This window comes from Brienomyrus brachyistius, chromosome 6 (genome assembly GCF_023856365.1).
Source record: "Brienomyrus brachyistius isolate T26 chromosome 6, BBRACH_0.4, whole genome shotgun sequence".
NCBI classification, from domain to species: domain Eukaryota; kingdom Metazoa; phylum Chordata; class Actinopteri; order Osteoglossiformes; family Mormyridae; genus Brienomyrus; species Brienomyrus brachyistius.
In genome coordinates, this window is record NC_064538.1 from 27,015,747 (window position 1) to 27,031,681 (window position 15,935).

Here is a 15,935-nt window from a genome sequence, read left to right on the forward strand (position 1 = left end):
CATGCTGCTGTTTCTGGTTTCAGGTGAGCAAGCCTATCCTAGAAAATGTGCAAAATGCCTTAAAGATCGAGGTGACTGACATCTCCATCACCCTGTCATCCAGGTGTGTTTCCAGTGCCTTTGCCCGCACGGTCCTAATGCCCATCGGCTTCTAACCCTTTCGTTGTGGCTTTGGGAGGACTTGAATTCTCTCTCCACTCCCGCAGCTCATGTGGCGAGCGAGACGATTGGTTTCACACCCTCAGCCGGACTGTGGAGAGCCACGGTTGGGGGCAGGGGGCATTCCGTAACTCCAGCAGTGAGGTGAGGAGGGCGTTGGGGTGGCCGATGCAGGTCAGACACACTTTACAGGCGTAACATGGACCTAACCCTGACCGTGGCCTCCCGCAGGCTAAAGAGAAGGTTTGGATGTCACTGGGAGAGAAGGCACCTACCCTGGTACCAGTGTCCCACGTCATGATGTGCATGAACTGCGCCTCTGACTTCTCTCTCATGTTACGTCGGCACCATTGCCACGCCTGCGGGAAGGTGAGCAGAGGAGCAGCAATGACTCAGTCATGGTGCTGCGGAAATCGCCTGAGTCACGATTTCACTCCTAGGCCTTTCTCACTCGTTCGTGTGTGTCCCCCCCCCCCCCCGGTGACAGATCATCTGCCGGGGCTGTTCCAGGAACAAGTACCCGCTCAAGTACCTCAAAGACAGGATGGCCAAAGTATGCGATCGCTGCTACGCTGAGCTGAAGAAACAAGGTAGCCTGCAGTGCCAACGCAAACACGCAACACGCTATGCGGGCCGCAGTGCAAGTCGTGGAGACACCCGGTTACATTCAGGCACCATAAGTCTCCCGCTGTCCATAGGGGGCGCCGTGGATGATGTCGGCGGTAGCGCGAGTCCTCGAATCAGCCGTTCCAGTCGGCCACTCTCTGCCGTCTTCCAGAACATTCACCCCCCAAACCTGTGGAGAAGCAGAAAGACAACTGCCACGTTCAGCCAGGTAAACGTGCTCGTTCTGGAGTGACGCTGACGGGAAGGGACAGAGAAGAGGAGCGTATGGCCATGCACAGGCTTCCCAGGGCCATTCCAAAATCCCAAATAAGTGTCGTCCTTCCCTTGGCTGCAGGTGACTGTGGAGCCGGACGGCTCGGCGATGCCCGGCACGATGCGCAGCTGCAAGAGGAGCAAGAGAAACTGGAAGAGGCTGTGGTTCCTCATCAAAGACAAGGTGCTCAGCATATTCTCTTGCAGTTCGTCCTGCCTCCTCACAAACCAGTTTGTCTGTGTGTATGTAATTTGAGCCACCATTTTGAAATCTGTGCACTGTCAGTAGGGACTTTAACAGCAATAGAGATATGTAATCAGATCTGTATACTGTACACATGGGCCTGTACGTACCTCCACTATCAGCATAAAACCAGCACCATCAAAGCCAAAATCTGTGGAGTCTGGTTGTTGCTCTTCACCCTTTTAACATCTTCCTGTTATTTTGTTACAAAGCTTGTGTGGGATATGATTGGTGTTTTTGGACTTGTTTAAATGACTGCCCTTGACTTAGAGTGTAGCAGGTTTTTTCAGGTTTGTTTGAGACCAGGGGTGTACTTTGAGATAAGGGGTCTTTACTGGAGGGAAGGGGGGGGGCTGATGGCAAACTATTCATGCCTTAAGCCAATAAATACACTTTTATTTGGGGGGTGGGGTTTAAAAAACATTTCAGGGGTGCTTTACAAACGGTTGTACAGGTCTGAGTCTGCTTTGCATGATGTTCACCTTTGATGGTGCAGGACAAAATAGCTACAGAGAGTCTCCCTTTGCTGGGTTTCACACTGAAGCTGCCAGACACACCGGAAGCTGGAGAAACATCCAACAATGTCTTCCAGCTCTACCACAAGAAGGCTCTGTACTGTACGATTACAGCGGAGGACAGTACTGTACCCAGGTCAGTGTGAATTCAGGCACCGTCATTTATTGATCTGTGAGTTGTGACGTTAACTTATGATTAGCTCAATGACCTTTATACCTACACATAAACAGGGCTGCCACAATTGTCCTGAATGGACATTTAATGAGTAGACCAGATAGTCCACATAACTAAATTTACTGTCCACTGGCTCAGTAATTGTTCCACAGCTTTAGTCAGTGATTTGTAGTCAGTATGGCAGCATTTCCTCAGATTTTCTGTAACTTTCTCAGTAATAAAACCTACAGCCTGCAGCAATATAGATGTACAGATTCCAGCAGGATTGTGTGTCTGGGCAATGTACTAATGTCGCTTGTTGTGTGTTACAGATGGATTAATGCCATAGAAGAGGCCACAGTTTTATAGCAGCTGTCCAAACACTCAGTGACCCTCATCTAAGATGTATCCTCCGATTTTGACCAAGTCCTTCATTTCTGCTCCCCGGAATGTAAAAATGTGAATGCATACAGGAGACTTGATTTCCATAAACTGACTGGTGTAATTGGTATGTTGTACAGGGACCAAACACAGAATTTGTTTTCATGCATGTTTAACGTGTGGTGTTGAGGACTAACTTCCAAAAGAGCCGTCCTCAGCTTTGCCTGCTTTCTCTAAAAGTCCTAAATGGAGTGTTAATATTATCCACAGGTCACTTCAGTGCACATTGTCTTTCCTAATCAAGTCCGTAATGAATAGTGTAGTAGAACATAATATCACATTATTTTCCTATTTGATGCTGCTAGTTATTCACGTGTTCAAGTTTTAAAGGGTCAGTTTTGGTTGCCTTGCCTAGAAACCAACAAATTTACATTTCAGTATCTAAATGAAGATTATAGTGGCAGCAAGCAGAAGCGAGCCCCTGCATTCTCTTATAGCATCTTCTGTTAATCTTCAGTTTTTCAGCTTCAGCTTTTACTGCCAGGCTTGATTACATATACTCTCAGTGGCCACTATGTTAGGTACACATAACAAGTACTAGGTAGGACCTAGATTTGCCAGAGGAACCATTTCATAGGTAGATGAGTTGTGAAAGAAGAGAAGCCATTCTACATACCAGTGCTGCTCTGAACTGTCATTTTCCTCTTACCTTATTTGCTTTAATGAGTCTGGCTATTGTTCTCCGACTCTTCTCACTAACAAGGTTTTTCCCATTGATCGGACGATTCGTCCTCTGTAAACTCCAGACACCGTAGTGCAAAAAATTGCCAGGAGATTACGGCTGTTTCTGATGCTGGAACCAGCACATCTGGCACCTCTAATCAAGCCATGTCCAAAATCACTTAGATAATTCATTAAAAGATAATTCTTAATTAGAACAGAACCTCAACCTCATAACCTTATTTGCGATTTGCATATATTTGCTGCTTGCCTTAACAGTCAGGTGTACCTAACAAACTGGCCGCTGAGTTTGCCACACTCGTGCATCTGCATTCCCCAAAATTCAAGGTCAGCCCAATGACAGCACACATGCTTTTCTGCCATACGTGACCTACCCTCCAAGGCAAGCCTTGGTAAATTCATTTCTCTTTAAACACTAAGAGCCAGCACAGTTTAGGGGCCAGTTTTGACATAGTTCTTACTACATGCAACCCACAACCAGCAGACCCATACAGATACAGACATAATGCTTATGCATGAGGCTAGCCAGGCTGACCTAGCTAGCTTATACATTCCTTGACCTTTGACCTTGTCAGTATTGCTATTCAGCTAAGTCCCTGTCATGGTTGGTGTTTTCAATGTCCCATAATACTCTGTATGGGTAAAGTTCTCTTCCTCTCTGATCTTTATCTTGGTTTCACTTTTTGCAGCCTTAGCACACAGAGGTCTCTGTTGTGTTTTCCTTGTGCCCACATCACCACTAACCACCTGTTTTATTTTTAGCCTCCATTTATCCAGCACCTATATGCATCACTGGAAGTCTGTCAACCTATAGATGGGCACAGTTTTACGCACTACATTTTTTGCCCAGTGTTGATTTTAGGGATTTTTGCGAATGCTTTTGCAAACATGTTGCATATGTGCTGCAAGAGGAAAAACTCAAAAAAAAAATAACTCAAGGGCAGCATGAAAAAGTTCTGCATGCGCTTGACCATCTGGAGATGCTTCTATGAAACATTCTGCACGATCGCTAGTCACCTGCACAATAGCTGAGAGCATTTTATCTAGGAGTTTTCAAGGAAGTGTTTGCCTTATTTCTTTAGCCAACGCCCAACAAGAACAAAATATTTGCTGACCAGATTAAACTCCAAGGGTCAAATGCACATCGAAACCATTTAGATCAAAAATAATATAAAATATCAATGTTTACATCCTGTCCAGGCTGTATTCAGCCTCCTGCCAGGCCATATGGTTAGACCATGTGCCAGGACAAGCAGTTAGCTGATGGATGGATGGATTTACAGATTGATTAATAGTACTTATATAATTCTGTCTCTCCTAGCATTGTCTTTATTTATGGTTTAAGATTTTTTTTTACCTTTAAACCTTTAATTCATGTTTTGAATGGTGATGTACAAAAGTAAATTAATGGTTACTGCAGTTTCTTATACAGTTGTAAGGGGTGAGGTAGTAACTTTGTGAGGAACAGTAACTTTTCAGAGAAATCGTATTCTTTAACCTGAAACTGGCCTTGACATGTGGGTGGGGTTAATGTATATTAAACATAAAACATGACAGGCGGGTTCCCCTAGGCAGGGGTATCTGAATGGATCTTTCCATTAGAGAACTCATTTCACTGGATCCGGTTTAAAAATCTTTTCCTCCATCTTAAGTACTGTATTTTTGAAATGGCCTTGCAGTATAATAAATGTAAATATATACATATTTAAAAATAAGCATTTTTATGTTATTTGCATCTAGAATAAAAAGGGATGTAATTATTCCTTCCTCCAGCATTATTTTGTTATGTCATTATTTTACTTTGCCCTAAGCCAAAATAAACTTTGGTGGTGGAATGTGTCCTCTTTGACAGTGATTACTGTAGCATAGCCTGATTGTGTAATGAATCCTTCAATAATGTAGATATATGTATATATAAAACACTTAATTCTTAGTAAAGTTAGGATTGATTCCAAAAGACAAGCGACCAAAATGAAACCATATATTACAGGCGCCCTAAAAAAAACCATATACGCAAGATTTATAAAAATGAAAATAATCCCTAAATAGCTGCCCTGCAGGTGCAGTGGTTAGCACTGTTGCCTCACACCTCCGGCTGAGGCTAACTGGACTTGCTAAATTGCTCATAGGTGTGCATGTGTGAGTGAATGCTGTGTGAGTGTGCCCTGCGATGGGCTGGCCCCCCATCCTGGGTTGTTCCCTGCCTTGTGCCCATTGCTTCCGGGATAGGCGCCGGACCCCCCGCGACCCAGGTGGATAAGCGGTTTGGAAAATGGATGGATGGATAGTTGCCCTGCGTGCAAATTGGTTGTACTCAAGAAGTTCTGGACACTGTCTGTTGTAATACACGTCATGTCCGCTAGGTGGCAGCATCCGCAAAGTGAAACCAAGCAATGTGCAACGTTAGATTGACCAACAGTCTGGCAGTATAATAATAATATACATGACAATTATATTCTTAACATTCTATAAACCACTATTTAATTTGATATATTTATATGGTTTAAAGCAATAATAAAGTGATGCAAAATTAATTTTTCTATTTGTAAGCTACCTGCCGTTATTGGTAGGTGGCTAACATCATTTAACGATTTGCGTGCAAGCATTTATAGAGACGGTGTTAAATCCTCCTAAAACATTTCCCCATTTATTTTTTATCATTGTATTATTAATGACTGCGACTTAACTAGGACACGAGAGGCAGCTTCCAGGAAATTTCCAATGAAAAGGCTCGTTGGAGATTTGGGGTCGTTGTGTATACACCAGCATTTTTATCCAGGACAGCAGGGGGAGGGAAACAGACAGAGAAAAGGTTAGGGCTACGCTGATTCTTGAGCTCCCTGGTGTTCAGCTGACCCAGAATTGTGGGACAGAGGGGTAAATTAGGAAAAGTTATTTTTTTCTTTCTTTCTGAAGGACTTGAAAGTTATGGGCATCTTGTTCCATTTTTAACACAGGACAATTTATTGTTCAACCCCTTGTGCGTGCGCGCGCGAGCACACACACACCCTAACAGTCCGTTTATAAGGACAGAATTTATAGTATACTGTCATTTCCTTAATACCGTACAATGAAATTAATGATTAAATGATCATAATGATCTCATTTTAAATTATATGTGCTTATTTCTTCAAGGCTACTTATATATCACTACTTGTAACTAGTTCAAGGAATCGCCTATTTCCACCTTAAATTTATAATTGTTATTGAAATTCATTAAACTTTTGTATTATCCCATGAATAGCACATAGTAACATGTCTTAGATACTCACAGTATAGGAAACGATGGGGAAAAACTAATTTTCGAATTGGTTAAAAAACTAAAACATTGCTCAAACAGTCAAACTTGTTGGGCAATATTCATACTGGATAAGCTTTTTGTCATTTTATATGCAATGTAAAAAAATATATGTGTGATTTCATATATAAATATTTGACCAATTAATTTGACAGCTCGGTGAATTATCCATAAAGAGGGCTCGTCTCTTCATCAACAACCTTTCCAGTAGTCGTTGGCCTGTCTTTGTAATAATCAATCAGAGAAGATCTAAGTACAGTATATTAAAATATTTAATTCGGATGCTCAAATAGACGTCAGAGACAGGCAGGGCCAAAACCGGTTAGTCAGAGAAGCAAACCAACCTGAAGACATAATCCAAAGGGGAGAATGCATGTATCTGCAATGGATCAGTAACAAGAAGGCAATCAGCCAGGCAACCAAATCCAAAACACACATAGACAAGAATCGCAGGTCCAAAAAAACCAGAAACCTGGAACATACAAGGAACGGCTCAAACAGCCGTGGGAACCCAATTCTTCGGGAGGAGCTATAAATCAGCCCTGGGCTTAAATCAGGTAACTGATCACCGAAGACGCGATACGGCTGTTCAGACCGCTACTGATGACGATCGTTGGAGGCGTGTCGGTTCACGTGGCGGTGGGCGTGGTCGGCGCTGATACGTGCGTGACAGTCTGAAATTTTTCAGTTTCAACTGGCTGAGCATAAGAGATGGAATGAACCATCTACCTTTTGCCTTGTCGGTGTGATGCATACTTAGATTAAGGACAAAGGTATTAGTAATTGTGTAATATTTAGATATTTAGAGATCCAAGAATCAATCTGTCACAGCCATGGAACTCATATTAAAAGTTCATTGCCTGATTTTCATTGAATATTGAATCTCATGGAACATTACATCGCAGAGAAATTACGAGATATCTTGGTAATAATACCCTGATAATGACTGACAATCGTTACGGAAGCCAAGTTTGCTAATCAACGTAACTTTTCAAACTGCTTTAGGCATCCATTCATTTATGACACAAGGCGGTCAGAAAGTGAACAAAGTGTCATTCAAGTTCAGTGTCATGGGGGGGGGGGGCACAATGGCTCATTATGCCCCCCCCCCCCCCCCCCCCCCCCAAATGCCACTCACCAAGGTCGTTGTCTTATAGTTGATGTGTTTTATTTAAATTTTTTCATTTTCCTTTGTAATAGCCCAATCTCTCCCAGAGCCACAGCTACAGATCTACTGTAACCCCCCCACCCCCCCCCATGGACATATATATACTGCAAACAGTAAACCAAAAGCAATAAGATTTACTACTGATTTTTGGACTTATGTTAGGAGCCAAGGTCCATGCTTTTGTGATTCTAGCAATCAAAAGACAAATGAGAACATCAAAGCTTTTTGGCTAAAGGGACCGGGATCCACTCTGCTTTCATTCCAAATGACTCTCAATGCAAGTAGCATCTGCTCATGAGAGGCACACCCACCCAGCTGGTTTCATACCAATGTGTCAACAGGCTTAAGAGCTTATGTGCACAAACAAACACCTGTATTACCGGAATTATCAAGATTATGCTTATGCGTCATTGGAAGGCTGACCTGGACAAGCACAGAAAAAGCAAACATGATAGCTCATTTAGTTTAATTACAAAATAGTGCTAAATATGAATTACTAGATACTAATATGAACTAATTTTCTTGGAATGAATTAGCAAACCTGGTAATGTAGACCATGTCTAACCATATCATAAGCCTGCATGCATACATGCATACATACATACATACATACAAACACACTACATGCATACATATTACATACATACATATACCGTGTGTGTGTGTGTGTGTGTATATATATATATATATATATATATATACACTCTTCATACATAATCTAAATGCACACTACATACATATATCATACATACATATACTGTACATACATACTGTACTTTATACACACATACAGTTCAGGGTACTGTTTCTCGCCTAAGCACAACCCTAACAGATTGGAAGTGAGTTCTGCCACTCAGCTATGACTTTATGGCTGAATGTGGAAGATGGAGGAGGGTGAAAGACGGGGAGGGTGTGGATGTTTCGGGGGAGGTGTGAAATCAGTAGGACAACCCCTTCTATTCACCTGTAACCAATGGCTTCACTGTAAGTATAAAGGGAGTCAGCGGTGTGTCCGGAGGGGAAGAGAGATGAGAATGCATGGCCTGACTCTCGTGACTTGGCGAGTCTGCTTGTTGGAGTCCGGGGGCAAAACCTCTGTCGTGTGCATGGTTCAGATCGCCTTCCTGGAAAATCTCCTGGGCGCCAGTAAAAATCTCTCTGGTTCACCCTCCACTAGCCGTGACCTGTGGGTCTGCTCACGTCTGAAGAGCCAGGTTTCCCAACAGAGTTTCCTATTGCACATTTGTGACCATACACATTATACCACAGGGGACTGTGTGTGTGTGTGTGTGTGTGTGTGTGTGCGTGTGTGTGTGTGTGTCTGCGTGTGTGTGTGTGTGTCTGTGTGTGTGTCTGCATGTGTGTGTATGTGTATCTTTTTTGAGTTATTAACCCTCAGTTTACAATATATGTGTATCTTTATGTCAGTATAAATGTGTTTATCACTGCCTCTGTGTTTCTGTGTGACTGTATACTTCTCTGTAGGTTTCAGTATGTCTTGCTGCAATTCTGGCTAACGTACTGTAAGGAGAGCATGACACAACACATGCAAAAACCCCTATCATTACCAAACATGACATACTGTATCTTCGATGAATTAACTGTATGAATAATTCAGTTTTCACGTAACAATTCCTTTCTTGTTGTACATTGAACTGTTCTGAGCGTTGCCTCCAAGGCCGTAGGTTTTGTTTCAACATCGGTAGGGACCAAACAGCCTTAACCCCCCCCCCCCCTAAAAACACAGGGTACTCCCGACCATCCTTACCCACATCTACACCCGTAATATTCTCCACTCAGTTGGCCCAATAGTAAGTTGGTAAGGATCATAATCTTAACCCTATTAAAAAAATAAAACATAATAAAAAAGTTTTAAAAGAGCAACACGACAGATTTCGTTAAGTCTCAGACTACCAGTGAAATCTGAGAACATTTGAAACAAAGGACGCCTAGAGCAAAGGAGAATATAAATCACCCTAACGTGACATTTCTGGGCCTGCGCTTCATCCGCACATGGCAGCGTTCTGTCCGCAATGCAGAGGGAAGTGGAGAGGAGAGCAGAGCTCAGGGAGTGAGTCTGGCTACACTCCAGGACTCTGTGTCCCACTTTACCTGCCATTCTCTGCTTGCACTGTGCTACAGAGGTCAGAGCCTGGTTTCAGGTAACAGTGCTTTGAGTTGCACACAAGGGGCTCGCCTATTCATACTGCCACTTACCAGCACTATGACGGAGAGCAAAGCATTTGCATGGAAACCATCTGTTACTTGCATTATAAATTCTGTTCCAATTAGGCAAAATGATAATAATGGCAAAGAAGGGCATTAAGCTGACTGTGACTTTACATTGTATATTTACACCAGCAGCCTAAAGGAACTTCAGCTAGTGGGAGAACCACTTCCAATGTTTAAAGATGTTTGCACAAATCATGGCTGACCCAGCCCTCTCAGTCATCATTGCCCAAAGGCAAGGAGAGTACTACCAGTAGTGAATTTCTAAGCCTTTGGATAATAATATTAATAATAATAGATCCTTTATTGTCCCTGTGGGGAAATTCTTTTTACGCCTTCCTCAACTTACTCATTGTGGAGCAAGCTGTCTGCGAAAGGCAGCCACCCAGGGAACTGGGGGGCTTAAGGGCCTGACGGATGGGTGTCTGACATACTGCCCAACAATCTGCAAAAAACGTTTCTGACAGAGTTTCCGGGTTACTACTGAAAAACAAAATGAAAGAAACATGTTTCCACTGTTTTTCGAACAGACCTTTGTGCGTTAGTGTCTGATCTTTTGCCTGTTGCCATCCAGGTATACTTGATATCTAATAACTGGCCCTTATTAATATCGGTCCCTCATGAAGATTTCACTGTTATTTTTACGTAAACAACAATAGGGAGGAAAGAAGTGTAAAGAACAGCAGTAGATATTTTACACATGATCACTGTTTTATACAATTATCATATTTATTCTCAACCATGTTTATATTGGTATATATTAATGCATGTATTTGATTGATGGTAGCAGGGAGTGTGGGGGCTTCCTCAGAAAGCGCAGGGTATTTGGAAGGGGCCCCCGCATATATGTTTTTTTCAAGACAAGTAAAGCCCTATTGTACGGCGCTGCAGCCAGGATTTTTAAAATACCGAGGTCAAAAGTCTGATCCCGTCCTAGGTGTGCCCCATAATGGATTGTGGTTATTGGAGTTGTAGAAAGAACACTAAAGACTTTACCTTGGTGTCATTCAGAAAAGAAAAAGAGGAAGACTGGGGTTGAACGTTGATCTCATATACATCTGTTAACTTTTCAGACAACGAGAATATAATAACGCTGCAGGACATGGACAGAAGCTGCTTATGCATCCAGACTCTCTGTATGTAAAATTATGTAACTAACCTCTTGGGAAACACATGTTTAGATATTCTATTGCAGTGGAAAATTTATAATAAACCATCACCTACTGTACAGCACCACAATGCTGAATGGACATTATTTCATAGTCTTTTTGTATCTACTGCAGATAAAATTTTGTTATAGGTCAACAATAATTGTTTCCTACATGTGTTTTCACTATAAAAATATATTAAATTGAAATACAAATTACCTAATTTTCACTATTTTTCATTTACAGTACAATAGGTACAAAAATAGATAGAACAGGTACAAATTCTTAATATCTCCTTAGTATAAACAAAAATAGAGAAATGTCACACACAGATTTGATAGAAGTTCAATGTATATGATGTGATGAATTGACACTGAACTTGTTAATATTTATGAGGACATGAATGTTTATAATATTAATTTTATTCTAATGAACTAAAAGAGGTAAGGAGTGTAAATTCCAGATACTTTCAGTATATGTGGGTGTTTACATTAGAAATTAATTATTTGAAACAGATACAGAAAAGAAGAAACCAGAAATAGCACAGAAAGGAGACTTTTTCAAAAAATTCATAACCGGACTTCAGCTTATGGAAGTTTCATATAAAGCGGCAGAATCTCTAAACATTTACAAATGAGCTGAGCCGTAAACATAAGACAGTGATTGAACCAGTGAAGGCTAAAGGAATTATGCTTGGTTTAAGCTAGAATGTTTGGAACATTACAGACACATTGTGTTGGTGAAGACTAATCACACCAACACTGAGGCAGTGTTACTTGGTGATCGCAGGACGCAGATCTAGTGAACCTGATTACATTTAGACAAGTCACACAAAGTTGGGCTTTTCATAAAGATTTTTGGAGAGGTGGGGAGAGTGCGTAGAAATTGTACAGGTTGGGGGTGTGAGAGAAATAGTGATTAGATGGGGGGGGCATCCAGAGAATAAGTTATTGGCTTTCTGACCGCATCTAGTGGCAACACAACCAACACCAATCACCAAACCAGGGTGGAAAAACAACTCTGCTGATAAAGTTTCCAATTGTCTGTCTGCCTGTTTAGCGTTGCAGTCTCCAGTGTATTTGAACTCACCATTTCAAGTTTATTGTCTAGTGTATTCAGTAAGACTTTACAATAACTGCACTTTTATAGTGCATTCATGGAACACTGATGCGCATGATTTTTGCTATTAATGTATATTACAGCTGTCGTGTCTTGTTCATTGAAAGTGTTATGAATGCATAATGCTTTAAGAAATGTATTCAAGTTCTATGAGTGCATTATGAATGCATTATGAGTGCATTATGAAGGTGCACCGAATGTTCTACAAATGCATTATAAAGGCACCATGAAGGTGCAGTTAACGTAAAGCATCGCTGTTTATTATGATACACATATCCTTAAGCTCCTCTGATATTGTCTTGGACTTTGGCAGTTATTTTGCTTAACAATACTTTTATCCTATTGGCAATGACTCAACAAACACAGTGGCAAGATAGTGTTATAAGAGGAAATACATTTCTGAATGGAATGCACTAATATTTAAACAGCAATTTTAATTTAATCAAATCGAATAAGCTTCTAGTGGCATCATAATTCATGAACAGGTTTTGTTTGTACAAGAATGCAACATGTATATATATATATATATATATCCATCCATCCATTTTCCAAACCGCTTATCCTATTGGGTCGCGGGGGGTCCGGAGCCTATCCCGGAATCAATGGGCACGAGGCAGGGAACAACCCAGGATGGGGGGCCAGCCCATCGCAGGGCACACTCACACACCATTCACTCACACATGCACACCTATGGGCAATTCAGCAACTCCAATTAGCCTCAGCATGTTTTTGGACTGTGGGGGGAAACCGGAGTACCCGGAGGAAACCCCACGACGACACGGGGAGAACATGCAAACTCCGCACACATGTGACCCAGGCGGAGACTCGAACCTGGGTCCCAGAGGTGTGAGGCGACAGTGCTAACCACTGCACCACCATGCCGCCCCTATATATATATATATATCTTTTTTTTCTTTAAGTCCAAAATGGTCAAGTGCAGAAGACATGGTAGGGCAGGAAGCCTGGCTGATAAGCAGGTTTCCTGAAACCAAAAGGCCTTGATCCATATGATTCGTATAAAATGTGTTATTCTTCCTTCTCACACCTTCCTTGACCTCAGAAACAAGCATGGAAAGATACACACACAAATATATACATATGCATGCACATTTGTACATTAAAGACACGAAAAGCAAGGAAACGCTGGTGTCACTTGTTTTTACAGCCTTTTGAGTGTTGTGATGGGTCTTCATGTATAGGCTTATGATGGTTGTCTGTTGAGTATGAAAACAAAAGGTTTGATATATGGGTATAAGTGTGCTGCTGACTGGCTCTGTCAGTATACCAGTGGAAGAAATAGTGAAACACTTTTCTCTCTTATTGAGAGGATACCAGTCCTCCTGATGCTTTATTGTAAGAGATGACCAATCTACAGATTATTTTCCATTACTGGTGATCATTAGTCATTGTCATTGTTGACATGCCACAGCACACAACAATGAAATTAGTCCTCTGCATTTAACCCACATGTGACATAGCAAGAGGCAGCTAACTTAGCACCTGAAGAGCAATGCATGGCCCAGTACCTTCATCACTTCCGTGGTACCTTGCTGCTCAGGTATCCAAACCAGCAACCTTTCAATTGCAAATGCACTTCCATAACCATTACGCTACCACTCCCTTTTTTATTATACATTCCCGAAATTCTAATATAATATCGCTCGTCAGTGATGTGTCATGGACTTGGGCAGATTTGGCACGAGGGCGAAGCATCGTGCAGGCGGGGAAGAGAATGTGGACGACCCAATGGCAGCTCACAGGAACACAGGGGTTCATTAAACAGAGAACACAAAAAACGCTACAAAATAAATGGACCGCGAGGGGTCAAAACCAAAAGGGAATAAACCAAGACTAATTACAAATGGGGCAGGGAAACAAGGGAAGGGCGGGCAGGCAGGTAGGTAGGTAGGTAGGTAACAAATAACAGAACAGTCAAACATCACTGACATCCAATAAACATCAATGTCTCCAGCAAGAACAGAACTGGATCAGGAACTTAAATACAAAAACTAAACCAGGTAATGACACAACAGGAGTGAGACACAGACAATTCACCAATCCGGGAGGGTACAGGGCAACGAGCAATCAGCTAAAAACACAAGGGCAGGCACAAAAAACAGGCAACAGCTGAAACTAATAATTAAACTCAGGAAACACAAACTAACAAAGAAACTAAGATGCAGAATCTACCCTAGGGGAATAACAGACAAGTAAAAACACAAGCAAGGACACAAAGCATGAAACCAAAACCAAGTTCAAATCACAAGACACAGGAACAAGAAAACTCATACAAATGAAACACTAGGGAACAAAATACAAAAACAGAGGAAGCAGGATTCAAACACACAGAGGATTTAACAGGTAGCCACATGCTCAGCTCATTGAGCCATGCAGCTGACAGGGAATGGGGGAAACACTACAGACTAGGACAACGGGGGAAGACAGAATGGCCAGCGACACCTGCTGACCAAACGTGGAGAAGATGCAAGACTGCGACAAAACAGGTGCTAACCCTGACATGATGTTGCTATTCTTGAATTATTATTTTTTTGAATAAGTCTCTCCCAGATAATTTACTGAGTGTTACGTGTACGTAATGTGGAAGACACCTGCTGTGTGATATTGGTCGTGTCTACTCTTTAATGCATTCATGTAGCCAAGAGTTCTTTGTGCATAAAGTGCAGTTTATATGAGAGGAAGCTGATAGGGGCAGGAAGTGAACAGCACTGTTATCACAATCCTTGTGAAGTGCTCCTCAAATGACCAAACTTTTCAAAAACCTCCAGTTTCATGGCTTTATGTGCTATATCGATGGCTGTAGAGTACTGAATAATGCTGTTTTTGGTCTATTTATATAAGTGAGTCCCCGGGTGGGCTTCAACCAACAGGCAACGTCCTTGAACCTGGGCAATGTGCAAAATTTAGAGAATTACATAAAGCACACTGGTTACCTTGTAACACAACGGAGCATGCAGGTTTCCAGCAAAGCACCAATGCGGAAAAGATTTCAAGGGTTTTTACTACAGAGGGTGTTAGCTGCAATAATAAGAGTCATTAAGAAAGAGAGAAGTCAACAACCAAGTCAAGCAATCTCTGTTCTTACAAGGGATGTGGGGGGTCTTTTCAGGGGACTTGTTTTCATGCATCTATTATTCCTTTCAAACAGAAGCATTTACACATTTATTTTTTGTCTGCTCAGTCAGAAACAACAAATTTTCTGTCACCTAAACAACAATTTTGAACAATTTTACAACGATGAAACTGCAGAGAACATGCATGACGTGTAACACTGAAAAAGGAAGTAAAAATAGTAACTGATATTACCACCAAAAATAATGTATCGCATTCGATCTATAAGTACCAAAATGCCTTAACATTGCTACATACTGCGGCTACTTTCAGTAGCATTAATCCGCACTGCCGCATAGTAAATCTAGGACAGCAGTGGGCATTGCGGTTTGCCAGTAAGGCCAGACGAGTATAACCTTCACTAGGATTACAGATCAGAAAACGATAGCTTTCAGTGCCATAAGCAGAATAGGGGAACATTTTAGGGTACGTCACAGCGCGTTTCCTCTTCACTGGAATACCCGTTTTACCTTTAAATGCGACTTTTTTTGCATTGTTATGTGGTACGTTTTGACACATACTGTAGCTATTGCGACAGATTGCCTGATTGGCAATCAGGATATTGTACATATTTCTCTGAAGTGAAACCGGACAAATAAAAAACGTTCTCAAAGTTTGTTAAGAAGGGGAAAACCGAGGAAATTATTTTAATCGAATACAAAAAAGCTTAATACCAAAAACAGGTATACTGTTGGACTATGGTGAATAAGAACGATAAGAAAAAGCGAAAACGGCAGACAGGAGGAAGTAATCCATTTTTGACGGTGCATC

The 15,935-nt window shown here is 41.7% G+C and overlaps 1 protein-coding gene across 1 annotated transcript in view; it reads left to right on the forward strand.

Annotated features, from left to right (window-relative positions):
• Nucleotides 1-4,908, forward strand: part of LOC125744895 (FYVE, RhoGEF and PH domain-containing protein 5-like) — a 57,520-nt gene extending 52,612 nt beyond the window's left edge. Inside the window, exons 14-21 of the mRNA XM_049017182.1 lie at nucleotides 24-103; nucleotides 207-303; nucleotides 391-528; nucleotides 647-749; nucleotides 858-994; nucleotides 1,121-1,222; nucleotides 1,779-1,933; nucleotides 2,284-4,908. Coding sequence (XP_048873139.1) covers nucleotides 24-103; nucleotides 207-303; nucleotides 391-528; nucleotides 647-749; nucleotides 858-994; nucleotides 1,121-1,222; nucleotides 1,779-1,933; nucleotides 2,284-2,320 — 849 coding nt within the window. The 3' untranslated portion in view covers nucleotides 2,321-4,908. The remainder of the gene's footprint in view (nucleotides 1-23; nucleotides 104-206; nucleotides 304-390; nucleotides 529-646; nucleotides 750-857; nucleotides 995-1,120; nucleotides 1,223-1,778; nucleotides 1,934-2,283) is intronic.
• The last annotated feature ends 11,027 nt before the right edge of the window (nucleotides 4,909-15,935 follow it).